Source organism: Poecilia formosa, unplaced genomic scaffold (assembly GCF_000485575.1).
Source record: "Poecilia formosa unplaced genomic scaffold, Poecilia_formosa-5.1.2 Scaffold725, whole genome shotgun sequence".
NCBI classification, from domain to species: Eukaryota; Metazoa; Chordata; class Actinopteri; order Cyprinodontiformes; family Poeciliidae; genus Poecilia; species Poecilia formosa.
Genome location: NW_006800664.1, coordinates 99,760 through 118,140, shown reverse-complemented (window position 1 = coordinate 118,140; position 18,381 = coordinate 99,760). Strand labels below are relative to the sequence as shown.

The following is an 18,381-nucleotide window of genomic DNA, read 5'->3' as shown; positions in this document are numbered from 1 at the left end:
CACTTTCCATGGTGGGTCAGATCAACATACGACAACGCATGCATATCTATCTAGTTATCATATTATATAATATTATAAATTTAATTACTTATTTTCGTCATAACTTGGTGCGTATGCTGAACTGACGGTCGGACTTCTTAATGCGCATGCGCGGGCATGCGTACTCACTGCATGTATGCTATCTGATAGAACAGCGGCCCCGTAGAGCCACCAGGAAACTGCGGACAAACCCTTTTGTCTGCCCATATTGTCTGCCCTCTTTTTTCCCCCCCATATGGGGCCCACCTAGGTGTGCTGGCTGGGGTTCTTTTTTTACCCAGGTGAATTCCTAAATCAAGGTCAACAGGAGATTGACTTTTATTTCTTATTTCATCCTTTCACAACAAGATGAAATATCAACATTCCAACGGCCAAAAACGGTTGGCCGTTGCTAAATTTTACTCGATGTTATTTTGGGGGTGCTTATAGAGAAACGCGTAATTGCCCATTGCCAGAAACCTCTCCGGTGCTTTAAAGCTGCCGCTTCCCGTGAGCACCTGAACGCAGCGCGGGAGCTTTCCGGCGGTGTAGTGAGGAGGAGGAGGAGGAGGAAGGAGGAGGAGGAGGGATGAGAGGAAAGAGAGGGACAGGAAGAAGAGGAAGCATATCGATGGTAAGCATGAAGAATATTCCCGGACTCTGAGCTGATCGACGGGGAAAACATCTTCCCTCGCTCGTTAAGAGGCCGACAGGAAGCGGAGGGAGACAACGGACAGGATGGAGGGGGAGACGCAGTTCCTTTGTGGGGTGGTGGAAGGTGAGAGCGGCCGACTTCATCGATGACCTCCTATAAATCATGTGATATTTTTTATATTATTCCTATGCTCAGCGTATTGATTTTGAACAGAGAATAGTGTGACCTGGAAGAAAAAACGATCGTTTGCAGCTACTGTAAAATGGGCGTGGGAGTGTTGATAAATATATTTATGAAGGAAGAATAAGCTTGGATGAAAAGGTCTGTGGCAAATGATGGTGTGGGCATCAGCAGAGTGAAGTGGAGATCAAAAAGGCAGGCAGCGGACAGCATCAGATCTCTTTGAACTATGCCACTGTAGCTGCTGGAAATAAAGACAGATGTGCTGATGAATGAAACAGAAATGATGGAAGGAACACAAATGACGTGATGGAGCTGGAAATGAAGAGGCTGGTGATAAGAGAATGAAATGAAGTTTGAATGACACGACAATAGCAGATGATGACAGAGATGGGGGGTGGGGGGAGGAGGAGGAAGGCTGCTGTTATGGTGGGCAGTTAATTATCACGATGATGATGAGGATGATGACAAAGAAGGTGAAGAGGACACACGACTCAACAGATCATCTTAAATCTGTTGAGTACATTTTTGATGAAGAGGAGAATTATGATAATAATGTTGAAAAAAGTAATGTAGAATTACAATTATTATTGTTTATCGTGCCACAGATTACCGCAATACAGCAGCATACAAAGTAATTTAAAAAGTAAATCCTGGTTAATTATGATGTTGCATACTTCCTCCATTTTTAGACACGAACCAAAATAGTTGAATAATCCAGGCATGTAAGATGTAAGCAAAATGAGAGACGGTAGGGGAATTCACAGCGTTCAACTACGTCTGGACAGATAAGACAAAATCATTTTAGATAAAATAAAAACAAGACACAATGGCTTGTTTTAGAGTAACTGGTCAGGAAATTAGTAGCAAGATGAATCAAAATTTTAGGCATCTGGTGTCTTAAGGTGAGGGAGACTTCATTAGGGTAGACAAAGTGTTTGCACTGTGTTGCATGAGCTTTAGTAAAATTATTGGGACATTTCTGCCATATTTAACAACAATGTCCCACTGGCACACAGGTGCATTGTGTTTGAAAGTTGCATGTCCAAAACATTCTGTGAAATTATGACTTAGTTGGTGATCAAATTACGTCAACATAGCATAAAAAGCATAAAAATCATTCTAGTGTGCTAATTACATAAAGGGTCGTATTTCACTCTTTTCATGTCTTTAACGTTTTGTGTCATTACATTCGTGTCTGACATCAAATGTCTAGATATGGGAAATGCTCTCACTTTTTTTTATAGCTCATCAGGATTATGTTTATACCAAACACTTAAAAAGGTTATTAAAAATGAATTATTTCTCAAGAAGGTTTATTTTTGACATGCTGGTCAATATTGGAAGCAAAACCCAAAACATTAGACAAGAGAAACAATGATAGAGTAACCAAAATAGTAATCCAACTTTGCACAACAGCTCATTTAAATTGCAGTTATTGTTCTGCACCAGTAGTAAAAAAATGTATAATCTCAATTTTGATGTGATATGCAGGAAACCAAATAAAGTCATCAGTAAATAACTAGATCGCTCTCTTACCCTTGTTGGCGTTCTGTTTGTTAAATAATACATCTTTGGCAGTTTTTCTTTTATTTTTAAGTGTCTATCATTCCAGCTGCATACTGTATCATTTAATCCGTTCCAGTTCAGCATTCACAACAGACATCATCTTAAATCTTCTTTGTTCCAGTGCAGTCCAGCAGCTAATTGTTTGTTAGATTCTTTACTTCCTCTAACCCAGTTCTCCTCAAACCGTTCAGAAGGTTCCTCATGAGGTCATTAGTCTGGCTTTGAAGCGAAGACTCCACTTGCATCTAGAAACGTCAAACATCGCACACATGCACACCAAAGCAATAAAGAAGAAACTCCCCAATGGCTTGCAGAAGGAAGTGGTCTGGACTGCATTTTATTCACTTGTCACTCTGACCCACTTACTGTACTTGCACTCATACACACACTGCAGACTTATTCAGTAACATACAAGTCTGGTAGGGGCACTGGGGATGCTCCCATTTCTATTAATAGAAAATGTGATGGAGTGTGTGCACGCAGATAAATTAGGCCTAAACCAAATGCAGTGGGGATACGGCCAAGCAGGCGCTGGAAGATCTCAGATTGCTTTGCCTTACTTTACGTTTTGCATTGTAGCTGCAGCAGCCAGTAATGAGCATTAATGAAACTGAGCTGCTCTTTGTTTATTTGGGAAATTTAGGAGATCTCACCTGTGGACTCTGATGCAAATTTTCATTCTAGTGATTTTCCAGCATAAAAACTATTTTGTGTGAATCCTCTATTTTAATTCACATACAGCGTCATGAAGGAAGAATGTGCTAGAAATGTGTTAGAGGTAATAGTTTTTATTTTATTTTATTTCAGCAGAAGATTCTCTTTAATCTTTGTAACATTTTAAAACAAAAAAAATGCATGTAATAAGACGTATCTTTAATACTAATATTAGTTTTCAAGCTTCGCTAAAATTGTGGCCTATTCCCTCTGAGAGAACTTGTGAATTAAATTTGTAGGCCACCTAGATTGCATGAACCCGTTTAACTCTGCCCACATATTTTTCTTGATATTGAGATCAGGACTTTGTGATGGTCACTCCAGCACATCGATCTTGTTGTTCTTAAGGGCATTTGCATATTCAACTCGCTTCAAAATATCCCTAAAGTCTATGATGGCAGCAAAAGTTTGGATGTTTTGATGTGTAAGCTTCTGCCTAATCTTGGACAGTACGGCCAGACACTTTAGTTTTACTTTCTGGTCACCATAGATCCAAAAATTAAGACTTTTGTCCTCGTTTGCATTTCCAGATTGTAATTGGGCTTTTTTTTTTATGTCTATCATAGATAAAGTCCTCGTTGCTGAGTGATCTTCAGTTCATGTCAATGGCAGAATCAGTTCATTGTGGATAAGGCTGTGAAATATGAAGATGAAACAGTTTAGAAGTGGTGGATTCCAAACAACCCGATCTGAGCCAGTTTTAGTTATCGTGGTCACTTAGTCAAATATGGAGCAATGCAGGCCTGGGCTAAGTTAACACAACATGGTTGGGTCACTCAGCAAAATGAGTTGGTTTTCAATACAAAATATGGGCTAACATAACTAATTTCTAATGTTACCAATGAGCAGTTAAGCACAGCAGTGGTTTTGTGTGTCTGTGCTCATTATGTGTTTGTTTTTTCCTTTAGGTTTCTATGGTCGACCCTGGTCTATGGATCAGAGGAAAGTTCTCTTCCAGTGGTAAGAACATTCCTCAGTCTGCTTGTGGCCTGTTGACTATTTTCTCTAGACATTTCAAACTGCTGCGTTTCAACCGTCTGCGTGACGGCATGTATTTAAACCATGTTTGAATTTCAGTCTGGACTTTGACTGGGCCATGCTAATAATACATTTTGCTCCAAACCTCAAGGGTCGAACTCCAGCCCTCAGTGGCTGCTATTTTCTGCTACATCCCTCGTCCGACACACAATGGGGAACAAGACAGGTTTAGCCCTCCAATTTAATTTGAGTCACTGCCAAGGAAAGTAACTGCGTTCCCTGTTGAGTTGCAAAACATTTCTTTCATTAGCAGTTTCCTCAGAACGAGAACGAAGCTGTGCATGACTCAGCTCCCTACGTGTTAAAGCATCGGCGATCTATTTGTGTAAGGAGAAACAACCTCATACGTAAAAACAATGAGGAGAGACGTGCCTCAAGCATGCTGTAAATTCATGCGCTAATGAAAGACGAGGGATTTTCATGCTCTCTCATTACCCTCGTGTGTTCTGTGTAGTTTGAAGGGAACCAATTAATTCTTCGCGCCTCACTGATCCTACCTTTAAGATTAAATCTTAAATCCTTGCTGAAAGCTTGGACACAGTTTTGTAGCTTGGTATCTAATAATAGCCTGGAGAGTGTACCTCTGCTTCCCTAAGCAAAAATAATTAGTCCATTGTTTGGTTCTGTTTGAAGTTTGTCCTTATAGCGCACAGCAGGCAGCTGGGATTAAGTCTGAAGAATTCTGCCTTGCAGATTTTACATTTAAAATGTGTCTCAAGTTTGCACAACTTTGCTAAACAGTCACTTTGTTGTGAAGATGCTGTGCCAACAGCTGAGTGTGCGTGTTCCAGATTTATTAATAGAGACGTTTCATCTGGGGTTCTCATGTGGGGTGCAGAAACAGTCGCTTTGTGGTTTCTAGCTTTGGCAGAGTGGTGCTGCAGATTCATACCCAATACATGTGTTCGTCTCATTGCATGTTGGTATGTAGGTTGGCACTCTGTGGAGGCGACTTACTGTACGTGCCATCTGTCCAGGAAGTGAAAGATGAGATCACTTCCCTTCCATAAATGAGCAGGAGGAACACAAACATGTCGAAGTGTATGAATGGGCACTGATGCAGATTCAGTTTTATTTCTAGTACTATTCTCTATTTATAATTCAGGAGCTTGTGTCCTATAAATGACGCAGCCTTGGGATCGCTCTGTAGAGACAGTTAATCTGCTTTTATTACGATTTTTTTCAGCTCTATCTTTTTCTGCTCCTACTGTCCTCCCTCTCGGTGCGAAACTTCGAGTTATATCTGACAAAGAGAAGCAAAGCTTGGAGAAGATGGATGTGCATAAAACATGTTTTGAAAAAGCTAAGTAAAGGTTGTCACTAAGTGATAAATGTTGTAGCAAACTGGTTTTAGGGTCTGCAAGTCAAAGCAAAGATGCAGCAAAATTGGCTTGAAATAGGAATCACATGATTTTTAGTTTCATCATCTATGACAGGTTGGTCAGAATCGCAAAAGAGAAACATAATTTCCATTATCAGTTAGTCCACCAATGCTGCCAGGTCATTTTGACTACAACATTTTTTGATGTGGGTACTGCTAGAGAGGGAAGAAGTTAGTTTTGATTCCACTATAAACAGTCATGAGGAAAAAAAAAACAAAACTTGTACCTTTGACTTCTGAAGAAGCTCATTTTTATGCATCTGAAAATGTGGATTTTCAATTTCAAAGTAGACAGCACAGTAAATAATGTGGATGAAAAATAAATCATGAGTCTCCCAAAGGGCTTATCTAAACAGAATTTTAAACAATCTGCTCCACTATCAGGAGGATAATCTACAAACATGCCTCAGTCAAGAGGAGGCCACGAGATGCTAGAATAAATCTCTGAAACCCCAAAATGTCACTGCAGCACCTACAGCAGCCTCTTGGTACTGCAGACATGACATTTCATGCTTGTACAAGCAGAAAAAGTCTGCACAAGTTTAACTTTTGTCGAAGGTGTGCAAAAAGGAAACCTTTGCTCTGTGAGAAAAACGTAAAAACAAAGTACAATTTGCTAGATTTAAAGCAAGCTCACGTGTTTTTCACATAACGGTCTAAAACTGGATCGTTAAGATCACTGAACAGGAGGCGAGTTTTGGTGTGAACCTACTAAAGCAATGGAGGAAAGTAACTTCATTCCAACTGTGAATCATGGAGGTGGAGGTGTCTGTGTCTGAGGAGCCTTTGCTTTTCAAGGACCTGATGTAAGCACATATTTAAAAGGAAGCTAATTTCTTTGACAAGTCTGTTCATTTCAGGGAATAACCAGACATAAAATTCTCACTGGTGCGTCTGTAAATGACTGATGTTTGTCAACCTCTTGAAATGATTTAGATGACCTCTCTTTTGTCTTTCCTTGTGCAACATTTTTACACCTTTCTCCATCTCCCTCAGGATGCAGCTGTGGGGGTTGAACACCTACCTGTACGGCCCCAAAGACGATCTGAAGCACAGACTGCTGTGGAGGGAAGTCTATTCTCCCGAAGAGGAAGGTTTGTACATTCACTCTATCCTTCCACGATGGGATAACTTCTTCACATTTTATTACCTTTAAGACTAATCACACGTAGTTCCTTCTCTACCAATTTAGCATACAGTTCTCACCCCAACCATCATTCATACCTATGACTTGTTCCTCTTCCTCTCACAGCTCAGTTGCGTACTCTTATAGTGGAAGCTCAGTCCCGGGGTCTGAGGTTTGTTTACGCTCTCTCCCCTGGTCAGGACATCGTCTTCTCTTCTTCCTGCGACTTGACGCTGCTCAAACGGAAGCTGAAACAGGCACGTTACTCTCTCTAACATATATCAGGAGCACACCTGCGTGTGTTGCGTCCCGCTTCCTGATCCTCCTTTGTTTCTCTCTGGCAGGTGTCAGACCTGGGGTGCCAGGCGTTCGCCATCCTCTTTGACGACATCGATCACTCCATGTGCCAGGCCGACAGCGAGGCCTTCACTTCATTTGCCCACGCTCAGGTCACAGTCACTAACGAGATTTACCGCTTCTTGGGGGAGCCGCCTGTCTTCCTTTTCTGCCCGACAGGTAAGACCGAAGTCTGCATAAAACTCTGCCATGCAGGTTTTGTTGAATGAAACATTATTTCCTCTTTCTTTTATGCTTAGAGTATTGCGGTTCTCTCTGCTCTCCAAGTGTGTCAAAATCTCCCTACCTGCAAACAGTCGGAGAGGACCTACTACCAAACATAACAGTGATATGGACAGGTAAGATAAAAATCAATGAAAACGCTCTTAAAAGTTGCATAATCTGTCTTCCTTCTAGAATTTAGAAATACACCTGACGTGTTTTTTGTTCGAAATGCATCTTGCCTAATAGATGTGCTAATAAAAGCACATCTCGGCACGCACGCATGCAAATTAGATTTTGCACAAACCCACTCAGCCTCCTCCACACACCATGGAACCATTTAGGTGCACATGGAAGTACAATAGGAGTGCAGGATCCATCGCCCACTCGCTTCTAGATCACTTCTCCAGTTTTGGTGTTCCTCTCTGGGTTTCAGCACCAGGAGCTAAAAAAGATTCCTGACATATCACATTGTTATTGTGTCATTGCTATTATTTATGCTCAAGAAAACATCTGACTTGCTTTGTTTACTGAGCCCACAGGCATCTTGCTGACAAAACTGCTACGTATCCAGGCGTGTGTCTTCTAAGTGACGTTTGTTTGGATTGTTCAATCGTTGCCAAAGGCACGAGGAAGTTATGTCATGCAGCTTCAAGGATTAAGGAGTTTCATTTCTGACCGTTAAACAGATCTAGCATTGTTTACCGTGATATCGTTCATCACAATCTGTAAACTCTCTTGATTTTAAACACTTGGAAATTAGCGGAGGCTGTGAAATACAGTTCTAGTGAGTTGTTGTGGAAGAGAAAAGCTTCCCGGAGGATTTTCCGCTAAAAGACACCCAGCTGACCCGTCTGCATAAAATATGCATCAGAGCTGCTGAAGAAAATAAGCAAAGTTGCTGTTTTGCGAACAAGCAATTATCTCCTGCTTCCCTTGAGGAAACGGCTTTCTCCCACAACAGATTTATTTAAAAAAAAAAACATTTTTGGCATTTCAGTATCCTAAAACAAGCACTTTATGTTTACACAAAGAATAACCTAATTTAGGTTATTTTTCTGACCCAGTCCAGAGTCAGTTATGGACTGATGCCACCCTGCGTTGGTTATGGGTTTGACTCAGCATATTGGGTTACAGCGGAGTCCAGATGTCCAATTTATTGCCCGATCAGATGAAACCGTCTGCTCCGGAGGAAAGATGAGGCACTTTGTCTAGTCAGAGATCAGTTGAAGAGAGATATTTTTAACCAGCTTGTATTTTATTTTAGTCCCTCAAGTAGTTCAGACAGTTTAAGGAAATTAGTGTTCTGGAAAGAGCCACGAAGCTGTGTGTCAGCAAATAATAGGAGATATAACATTTATTAATGAGCCTTTCAAAGATGTGTGCATAGCAACAGAAATTACTAAAGTAAGTCATTCTCCTCCAGGGTGGTGATGAAAAATCCCCTTAGCCTATATATGGTCAAATAAATTATGTTTTTGTTTAAATTAAATATTTCCACAATTGGATCCGAGTAACAAAATTCTTCTTCAGTCAAAGAAGTCAAATTCTTCTTTGACTGAAGAATCGCCATACTTTTTATGGAGTACCTGCAACAAACTGCTTCATGCTATGCAAATACTCTGTCACAGTATTCAGAATGAGGGTTTGAGTACATTTATTACAGATGATTTTATTTTTATGCACATTTTATGTGTGAATAAAATGTCACATATCTCAGTCGACTTGACTGATATTTTAGACAAAGTGTGAGTGTTGAGCACTAAAAGCACAACTTGCACCAGGTACTTTGCAGCTAAGATGCTAGATGTTTTAAGTAAATAAGCTTTCCCCCTAAATTTACTAAAGCTACTGATGCAATGCACTTACATTAACAATATTATAAAGCATACATTTCCTATATTACCATTTTAATTCAACACCTGGTAGTTTTGCACGTAACCCAGCAAACTGAGTTAATTTTTGACTGAACATTTAGTAAATAGATCAACTTCTGTACCAACATCACTGACTTCTGTTGCGTCTGTAAGTAAACCGGCTGAGTTTTTTTTTTTGTGTGCAGATGTTTTTTATCTGTTTACCTAAAAATCCAAAATTTAAAATGGACTCTCCTAACATTAATTTAGAGAAAGAAGTGAATCGAATGTGACCAGTTTTATTCCTCAGATGTTTTCATCCATCTCTGTGTCCCACAGGCAGCAAAGTTATCTCCAGGAAACTGTCCTTAGACTGCCTTGCCGAGTTGGAGTGTGTCCTCCAGAGGCCCCCGCTGATCTGGGACAACCTGCACGCCAACGACTATGATACCCGACGTCTCTTCCTGGGGCCTTTCAAGGGTCGCGACCCTCAGCTAAAAAAACACCTGAGGGGTCTGCTGCTCAATCCCAACTGCGAATTCGAAGCCAATTACATCCCGCTGCATACTCTGGGAAGCTGGTTCAGAGCTGAAAAAGATTACGTGAAAGGTGAGGGTAGATTTCATTTTGTTTATGTCAACATTAGCTCTGCCAGATTGCATTGATAAAACAATCACTGCTTTTACTTCTTGTGGAAATGTCTAATCATCTAATATTCTATTATTCCTTGGGTCACTTTGACCAACAGGCACAAATAAAGCCCCGTCCACATGGACATGAGTTTAGGTGCAACTGCAAAAGATTTTTGCCGTTTATCCACATGCATTCTGCATCCTGAGAAACCAGAAATGATTATTTATGAAACCAAATTGCAGAATGGATACATTTTATAATGGCGGTTTCATGTTTCAGTGTGACCACGCAAGCCAAGTCTTTTTTTTTAAACAATGACATTGTAGTGCTCTCTCTCTCTCTCTCTCTCTCTCTCTCTCTCTCTCTCTCTCTCTCTCTCCATCTATATTTGAGTTTTTATCCTCTTGCATGACTGCATGAAATGTTAAAAACGAATATAAGAGATATGAGATGGTTGTAAGTCTGTTTAGCGCAATTTATTATTCAGAATCCTATTGCAACTGTAAAGTTTTATTACCCAATTTAAATTAAAAAAAAAAAAAAAAAAAAAAAAAAAGCCAGGAATGAAGAGAGGGAACAGGAGGAGTCGTAAAAAACCAAGGCAGCTGAGAAGCACTGAGGCGTGTGAAGTTCTGCTCTCTGTGGGCTGTGTGGAGGCGGTGCAGGGTGATAATGAGAGAAAACCAGGAGAGAGTCAGGTCCCTTTGTGTGGAGAAAATGAGGTGGATTCTGGTGCAATCTATTCCTTTAAAAGGGATAAAAAAAATTATAAACACCTGGAGTCGTAATACTGAATGAAAAGGAAATTCTAGAGTGAAGGTTTGCTGATAATCTGTGGCTGGACGTTTCAGAGTTTCCAGGCACAATGTGCTCCATAAATGAAGGTGATTATGTTAATCAATGTTAAAGCAAGCTCAAGGTAACTTTGTTCATTCAGTAAATAGCATACATTTGTAACTCAATGTGTTAAAATATGACACTAAAATTATAAACATAAGAATAAAACATTTATGTAGAGATTTAAAAAAAAAACTCTAGTGACGTGTTAATTTAAGAGTAGACAGCTTAATGAAAGCTTCCATTAAGAGTTTAAAATACACAATAACAGGGGACCAATAAGTGGTCCTTGTGGAACGCCATGAGCTACATTACTTTCATCTGATTCCGAATTATTACTGGAAACAGCAGAAAACTGATTATCACAGTTTGATTAAAGTACCTATTAAACACATTTCAAAAACTCATCTGGTTTCAGTAACAGAAATAGAAATGATGACTTTTTGCCCTAATTTTCAGTTCATTTCATAAAAGTCATGTTATGTATTTCAGACGAGGAGTGTGAATACTGTCCAGAGAGAGCTTTAACTGCTGCACTTCATGACTGGATGGAAGAACTTAATCAGCCTCTGCAAGCAGGTAAAGATTATACAAACCAAAGCACCTCTGTAATAAGTCTGATACCAAATAAGTCACATTTTACCAAATCTGAACTCTGAAAGTTCTCACACTGTAGCTTGAACCAACATTTCAGGTTGGCAGAGCACAAGAGCAGACCACCGGGCCTCCGTCTCCTCATCGCGTACCAAAGCTTCTGACAGCTCCGACTGTCCCTCCACCTTCAGAGCCACGCACGCTGTGGCCAAACTCCCCGTCTTCCCACTCAACTCCAGCTCTCCACCCTCATCCCCTCCTATGGGCAAAGCGGAGAGGGAGGGGCGAGAAGGGGACAAAAAGAGGCCACACCAATCAAGTCAGCAACTTCCGGGATCGAGGTCGGGTGCGCCTGCGGGCGGGGGCCGGGCGCAGCGGGCGCCGGGTCGCGGGCTCTGCGGCGGGAAGGGCCTGCTGAGCGAGGCCCAGGTGCGGCTGCTCGTCGGTCTCCATTATCTCCCCCATGAGCACGGCCCTTCGGCGCAGAAGCTGCTGCAGGACCTGACCTGGCTAAAGTCAAACTGCCACCTGGTCAGTGCGAACAGCAAGAAGACGCAGCCTCAGAAGGTCTTCCTTCCTTTCTTTCTTTCGTCGAAAACGATTTCCTACATGGAGGTCATCATGGTTAAATAACTGATGGCTTGTTTCTGTCCTCAGGTTGATGAGTGGCGTGGGCGGGCCTCCAGGTTCCTGTCTCTGTGCGAAGACATAGCCCAGCTCCACTGCAGCGTAGTGGGCGGGGCTAACAGGTCCGTGCTCTATGACCTTTACCCTTATGTGTGGGACCTGAGGAACACAGCTCTGGTGGCAAAAGCCTTCATATGCTGGCTGGGTAAGAACACCTGGGTGGATACGGATACAAGGTCAGAACAGGAGAGAATAGAATAGAATATTCTATCTTACATAAAACTAATAAAATAGAGCAGCAGACATGGTGTGTAGTTATTAACCATCATTCAATCGTTAAGCCTCAAACTACAATCCTTGATGTTTTTTTTTAAATTATTCTTACACCAAATTTACCTCATTCAATAAAAATATGATATATAATATTCTTTATATATAACACCATTGATCATTATGAGTTTATTCAATTTAAAGAAATAAATTACACATATTTGTTAGTAAGTTGTTTCTGATTGAAAAATGAAAGTTTCTCATCTATTATGTTATTGAAGTAATTCATATTTTTGCAGTATAGGTGGAGCTGCTCTCACCGACATGCAGGGCTGATGTGTTAAATCAACAAATAAATGCACAATTAAAATAAACAAACTGAAAGATTTTCATTTTATAGATTTTGTGCCATGTTTACTCTGTATTAATTATGCATTTAACAATTTTTTTTTAATAACTGGATTTTAAACTCCCCTCAAAAACTTCCGGCTCATCCTTGTCCCTCTATGTGAATGTTCACAGTAATTATTTAAAACGCTGTGAAATGTAATCGAGCTGTTACCAGATTACTGTGCCTGTGGTGCTCGTTTGTGCAGCTTGCATTTTACGAGCTGAAACACCTGCCGTACGCCGACGGCATTCTTTCGCTCCACACATTTTGCCGTCATACTTGAGTGACACATTTTCTCTTTGTTTCCCTCAGACGGGCGAGTGCTGAATGACGGCTCAAACCTCGCCTCCTGGAGGAACTGCTTCCACTGTGAGCAGGCAGAAATGTTTCTCTCTCTCTCCCTCTCTAACTGTGCAGCTGGTGCAAGTTAAACAGTCGGCTGTCGTTCTTCCAGAAAGATGCTGACGGATACGTGCAGATCATGGCTCACTAAGAACCAATGCGTCACGTTTGCTTTGAAAGTTCAAGAAATATGCATAATGTTCCCATTTGGGTGGTTTTTCAATATGCCGAGGTGTGAAGATGTTAGCGACGAACCTTTGAGAAGCAACTGATGAAGAAATGTGAAGCACTTAGGACAGGAAAGGATAAGACAGTAAATTCAATTCCAAACCAAACCAAGTAGCGTAAAATAATAAAGTAATTCACAATATGACACTCACTGATGTTAAAACAAGCTGTAAAATCATAATGTTTACTTACGTTTTCCAATGACTGCAGCCCTTACAGATAAACCTTTGTGTAATTTCAGAGCTCCTGACCTGTTCTGGTGAATGAGGAACGTTTTTCTCTTGTGTTTTCCAGGGTGTGGGAAATCCACAGGAGCAGAGCTGCTGGGAGTGGACTCAGAGCCATGGGTGTTCAAAGGGGGGGTGTCTGGGGAGGTGCAGGTAGCTTTATTGATTTTTTTTGTTTTTGTCTACTGCCTTATTCTACCTCTTACTTCTTAGTCATTCAGGATTCAAGTTCATTCCTAAATGCTTCCAACCGTTGTGCGTGTTTGTCGTTGTGTGAACAGATGCTCCTCCCGATAGGCAGCAGCGGTGAACTTTTCTCTCATCCCCCTCCTCTCTTTCCTACCTCTCGTCTCTACAACATCAGGCCCTATCACAGCAAAGACAAGGTAGGAGATGAGTTGTTGTTTCCGCTACTGAGAAAGTAAAACTCAGTTAATGTAATAAATATGTTTTCAAAACTTAACTTCAGTTCTGCTACTTTTAGATGTGTCTCTGGTCCAGAACACCTGCTTGTTTGTTGTTTTTTTTAACTCGGGTGTGTTGCAGCAGAGATGCATCTAAAATTTGCAGGACACTGGCTCTTGATGTCTGGAGTTAAAGACCCCCGATCTCAGTTTTGTGTCAAATTTCTGATCAATGGATTGTTATTTATAGAGTTTACATTTTAATCTATAAACTAGATTTGCAATCAATGTGGTTAGTTTTGGTTTTCTGCAAGTAGCCTTCTGTCTGTTTCTTAAACATCATAGACACTTTAACTTTTAGATGTGCTTCATCAAGGCTTTATCAGTCATTCACCCATTCGTACACAGATGGTGGTGAGCCACCACATAGCAGACCCAGCTGCCCTAAGGCAGTCTGATAGGAGCGAGGCCCCCATATAACCTGTGCCATCAGAGGCTCTGACCACCGTTAATAGGAAAGGCGGGTAAAAATGTTTTGCCCAAAATTATTCGCAACCTTCTACAAGGTTCTGCTTTGTTGGAAATACGCAAAGAGAAGCATCTGCATACTAGACTTGCATACCCAGGAGCAGCTCTTTCAGTGCTCTTTGAAGTATTAACCAGGTTGCAAAGGGAAGCATTGTGATTATATTTTGAGCGACGTGTGCTCGTAGGTGGAGCTGTACCGGATGGTCCGCCAGCTTCACCTGAGGACTCAGGGCGGACAGGAGTCCACCGTGGCTCATCCAGATGTCATTGGAGACAGGTTTGTCAGCCTGTTATGAATCTTAAAATTTAAGATTTCCCCCCCCCCCCTTTTTTTTTTTTTTTTTTTAGTTTGCTTTCTTTACTTGTTTACATTTGCCAGATGCTTTAGGTACACAGATTCGCTGTGTTGTGTATTCAGATTGTGTTCTGCACATCTCGGTTGTAACTAGCGGTGATGTATATGTGCTGCAGTTGTCTTTTTGCCCACCCCCCTCTGCCCTCTTGACAACAACAAATCATTTTCATCTACAAAACTTTTCTTTGTTTTTTTTTTTTTTTTTTTTTTTGGACCAACAACCATGCCACATTTAAAGCCTCTTAAATGCCTTGAACTGAACTGGTGTGCAGCATAAACAGAATTAATGCATTTTTTTATAAATAATACCTCTTCTCACCTCTTAGATGTCTTGGCCCATGTCTGGCGCTGAGCCCCGAGTACAGCTTCATCCTGGAAGATGAGCTCGGCATTTGTGGCTGCGTGCTGGGCATCCTAGACGTCCGCTTCTTCGCGAAGCGGTGCCAGGCCAGCTGGATTCCTGCCATGAGAGATAAATACCCACCCAAAGGGAGCAGCACACACTCAAACACACAGGTGAATATGTTCAAAACTGGGCAGAGGAGCTACTTGTTTGTTTCATTTTAGCAAACAGGACGCGTAACACGCAGCATCATGCACACGAATGTTTAGTTATTGGTACCTGCTGTTGCACCATCTGGGTCCATCCTGCCAAAGATTAATTACTCACTATGAAGATGCACAAAAACACATTAATTTTTGGCATTTGAGACGCCTCATGTTAGCATGTTCAAGCATAAGCTGGCCATGCTGCTGAGCAGGGCAGAACATTCATCTGTCGTTACGGTAAAGCACTTTCTACTTAGGTATATTTGTTAAAAGTTGTTGCGTAGCACAAAGTTATAACAGCAGAGAACAAACAATCTCTGGCAACGAATCAATCCACGACTCTGGTGAGCAACAGACACAGTCAGACCGAGACAATCTGTGACTGATTTTTTCTTTTTTTTTTTCTGCTTAATGAGTCATGGTGCGTGCCAACAGTTAAACTTTTGGACGACTGCCATTTTTAAAGCTTACTTATGTTTGAAGACGGGACAAGTTTTCTGTCTGCCTAATGATTTATTGTGAGGTGGCAGAAGGAGTTGGAAAGGCTCTTATAACCTGTTTTATTGCATTCCAGTGTAAGTTAGCGGTAACTCCTTCAAAACTGTTTTCACTTCCCCGTGTTTAGGTTCTGTGTGAACAGAAACAGAAAAATCCTACACTGGATGAATTTCAAAATGAAGCGTTTCGTAGATTTGTAGAGCAGAAAGTCATTGATCAAATGAAATTCAACTACAAGGGACAAAAGTTGTTCTTCCACATGCTAACTTCTGTAAAGTGTTTACTGAAGAGGATTACAACCACTGGACTTTCTTTGAAATTTGATTTTAATCTCAGAACTATGACAAGAAAGTCAAACTTCTTTCAGTGGTCCTCATCCTCTTCCACAGATATTTTGACTGTGCTTCATGTTTCCATCATCTAGAATAAAAGATAATCTGTGGTGTGTCTGCTGTCCTCTGCACAGGACTTGGTGAAACTGATGGAGGAGGACCAGGGCGAGTACCCGGACTCGCTCCTCTACCACTTCCCCTCTCAGCTGCGGCTGGACGCGCTGCCCGAGCTGGTGGACGTCAGCGTCAGCCGGACCCTGCTCACCGCCCTGCTCACTGCGCTCAAGGCCAACGGTAAGATGTCAGTCACATCCAGTTCCTCTCCGGTGTTTGGTAAAACGCGGAAATGCAAACCTCTTTAGATGCACTCACTTCTTTTAAAGCTTTAAGTAACTGCGCGTTGCAAAAGCGTTCATGAAAGTCGAACTTATCGACAAATACAGACTTTAATGGATTTAATGAATTGAGCAAAGCAAAGAGTAGCATAATTGTGAACTGTGGTGTGAATTTGTATCCAATCCACCCAAGTCAAGATGCTTTGTAGAGCCACCAACAAATACAGATGCATTTCCTTTGGCATACGTTTCCACCAGCTTTACACATCCAGATGTCAAAATTGCTGCACCGCCTCATTTGATGACTACAGATAAACACGTCACTTTTCATATTTTTCGTGCAATATTAACGTGTGTGTATTCTTTTCCACTGTTTTGTGTCGCGCATCACTTAAAATTCTAGTAAGAATACATTTACATTTTCTATTGCAGCGTTACAGAACACGAAACGGCTTTGTAGGACGTGAATATGTCTCCAGTGTGTGTTACAGATTGCATCCAGTTTTGTTTGACAAACATATTCAGAAGAATGTTTCATTGTGGGTGTTTTTTGTGGGGAGGCTGTCTAAAAGGCAGTTAATTTTAAGTGCCGAGAAAAAGACTGATGGACGTTTCGTGTGTGTGTGTGGGGGGGTGTGTGTGTCCAGGTTCTCAGGGTGTCTTCTGTGAGGTGCAGCCCACAGATCAGCAGAGGCTGGAGTTCTTAACCAAACTGGGCTTCCTGGAGATCCTCAGAGGAGACGCCAGGAGCAGAGAGGGCGTGGTGCTCGGACGGCTGCTCTGAAAGCCACGTCAAAAAAAAAAAAAAAACACTCGCACTCGCCGTCACCTGGTCACACATTTCAGCATCAACATTAATTAGTTCATCAGTTTATCAAAGTGCATGGTTAGGTATAACAAAGGTTATTTTTAGTGACCCCTGATGCTTGTTTTTAACACAAATCTTGCCATAAATGTCACCTTTTATCGATCAGCTTGAAGCGTCACCCTCCTACACATATAGACATTTTGAATGATAACATAAAGAGAAGGTTTCTTACAATTCCGTTATTGTGCTTGTTCAAAAAAACCATTGCTCTCTTACTTTGACTAGGACATGTTTCATGTAAGTAGCAGCCCCGTTCAGGAATATTTTTCAAATGGTCAACGTTTTATTTTAAGTTGTTTGGTTTAAAATCTGCCAACATAAAGAAGACGTTCCACCAGAAAACCGAAAGAAAACCAAAGCAAGAAAAATTGTGGACTTTATTTAATTCAAATAAGGGTTGGAATCTGTAAGATTAGAGAGGAAAATGCCACATGGGCACCCTTACTTTAGCTTAATTAGGTCTGTAGGTAGCTTAGACTTGTTTTTACTTACTGATACCAACTACAGCCTGCCTGTCAAGTAACTATCTCAATTTCCTCTTATCTCAAAACGGTAAACTCAACTGAAGCATGAAAGGGGATTTAGGAGCCTTTTGGATGCCTTCAGATTAATGGAATGCATTGCATGTTGTGAAGGTGTAACAGTAAACATGTCACTAAAAACAACAGACTTACATGCATAACGCACAAAAACGGGTGAAAATGTTATAGAAACTCTAGTTTGATAAAAACCTTAATGAAGAGATCAAACAGGCATGAACCACAAGATGTTTGAGCATTTTATAAACTATGAAACGCGTGTTAGGGTTTGACAAATGCTTTCCATCAGGGAAAGCAGCAAGTGTTTTAAATGGAGGCGTAACTCAAAATGTAAGGAATTTTATTAAAGGTATTTTTATTAGATAAAAAGTAAGTTTATTCTTGGAAATGCAGCACCAAACCAGTAATATCCTTAAAAGATTGAGGTGCAGATATGTTGTGGCATTTCTCGACTCTGTGCAGTTTCAACCTGGATGAGCAGAACTGCTTTCCTCAGTTTCATCGGAAAGAAAGTGAGCACAACGTTTTCCAAAAAAAAAGAGAAACCTGCTTGTTTAAAACCTGCTTAGCACCAACCTGCAGAAACAGAGCTGGTGATAAATTGACTTCCCAGAGCAATTTTTTTTTCTTTTCTTTTGTTTCTTGCTTTTGATCTGATTTGGATAAGCCTATGTCTCTTTTATTTTATTTTTTTTTTTGAAGAAATAGCTTTGGACATTCAAAACTAAT

General features: G+C 41.0%; 1 protein-coding gene across 1 annotated transcript; it reads left to right on the top strand.

The window, feature by feature from the left end:
* Positions 1 to 205: 205 nt before the first annotated feature.
* On the top strand, positions 206 to 18,191 carry LOC103131168 (protein O-GlcNAcase). Its single transcript, XM_007542751.2, has 17 exons — positions 206 to 796; positions 4,045 to 4,096; positions 6,552 to 6,649; positions 6,808 to 6,938; positions 7,026 to 7,197; positions 7,278 to 7,376; positions 9,435 to 9,704; positions 11,058 to 11,144; positions 11,260 to 11,726; positions 11,817 to 11,991; positions 12,760 to 12,816; positions 13,312 to 13,397; positions 13,526 to 13,630; positions 14,362 to 14,453; positions 14,858 to 15,047; positions 16,045 to 16,204; positions 16,893 to 18,191. The coding sequence occupies exons 1-17, from the start codon at positions 757 to 759 to the stop codon at positions 17,027 to 17,029; spliced, it is 2,418 nt and encodes an 805-aa protein (XP_007542813.1). The 5' UTR covers positions 206 to 756; the 3' UTR covers positions 17,030 to 18,191.
* The last annotated feature ends 190 nt before the right edge of the window (positions 18,192 to 18,381 follow it).

What these genes read in the sequence shown, in the direction of transcription:
- LOC103131168 (XM_007542751.2), top strand. Translation starts at nt 757, where the DNA reads ATGGAGGGGGAGACGCAGTTCCTTTGTGGGGTGGTGGAAG. An exon ending in CATAACAGTGATATGGACAG is followed by an intron (nt 7,377 to 9,434) that starts GTAAGATAAAAA and finishes TGTGTCCCACAG; the next exon opens with GCAGCAAAGTTATCTCCAGG. An exon ending in AGAAGACGCAGCCTCAGAAG is followed by an intron (nt 11,727 to 11,816) that starts GTCTTCCTTCCT and finishes TTCTGTCCTCAG; the next exon opens with GTTGATGAGTGGCGTGGGCG.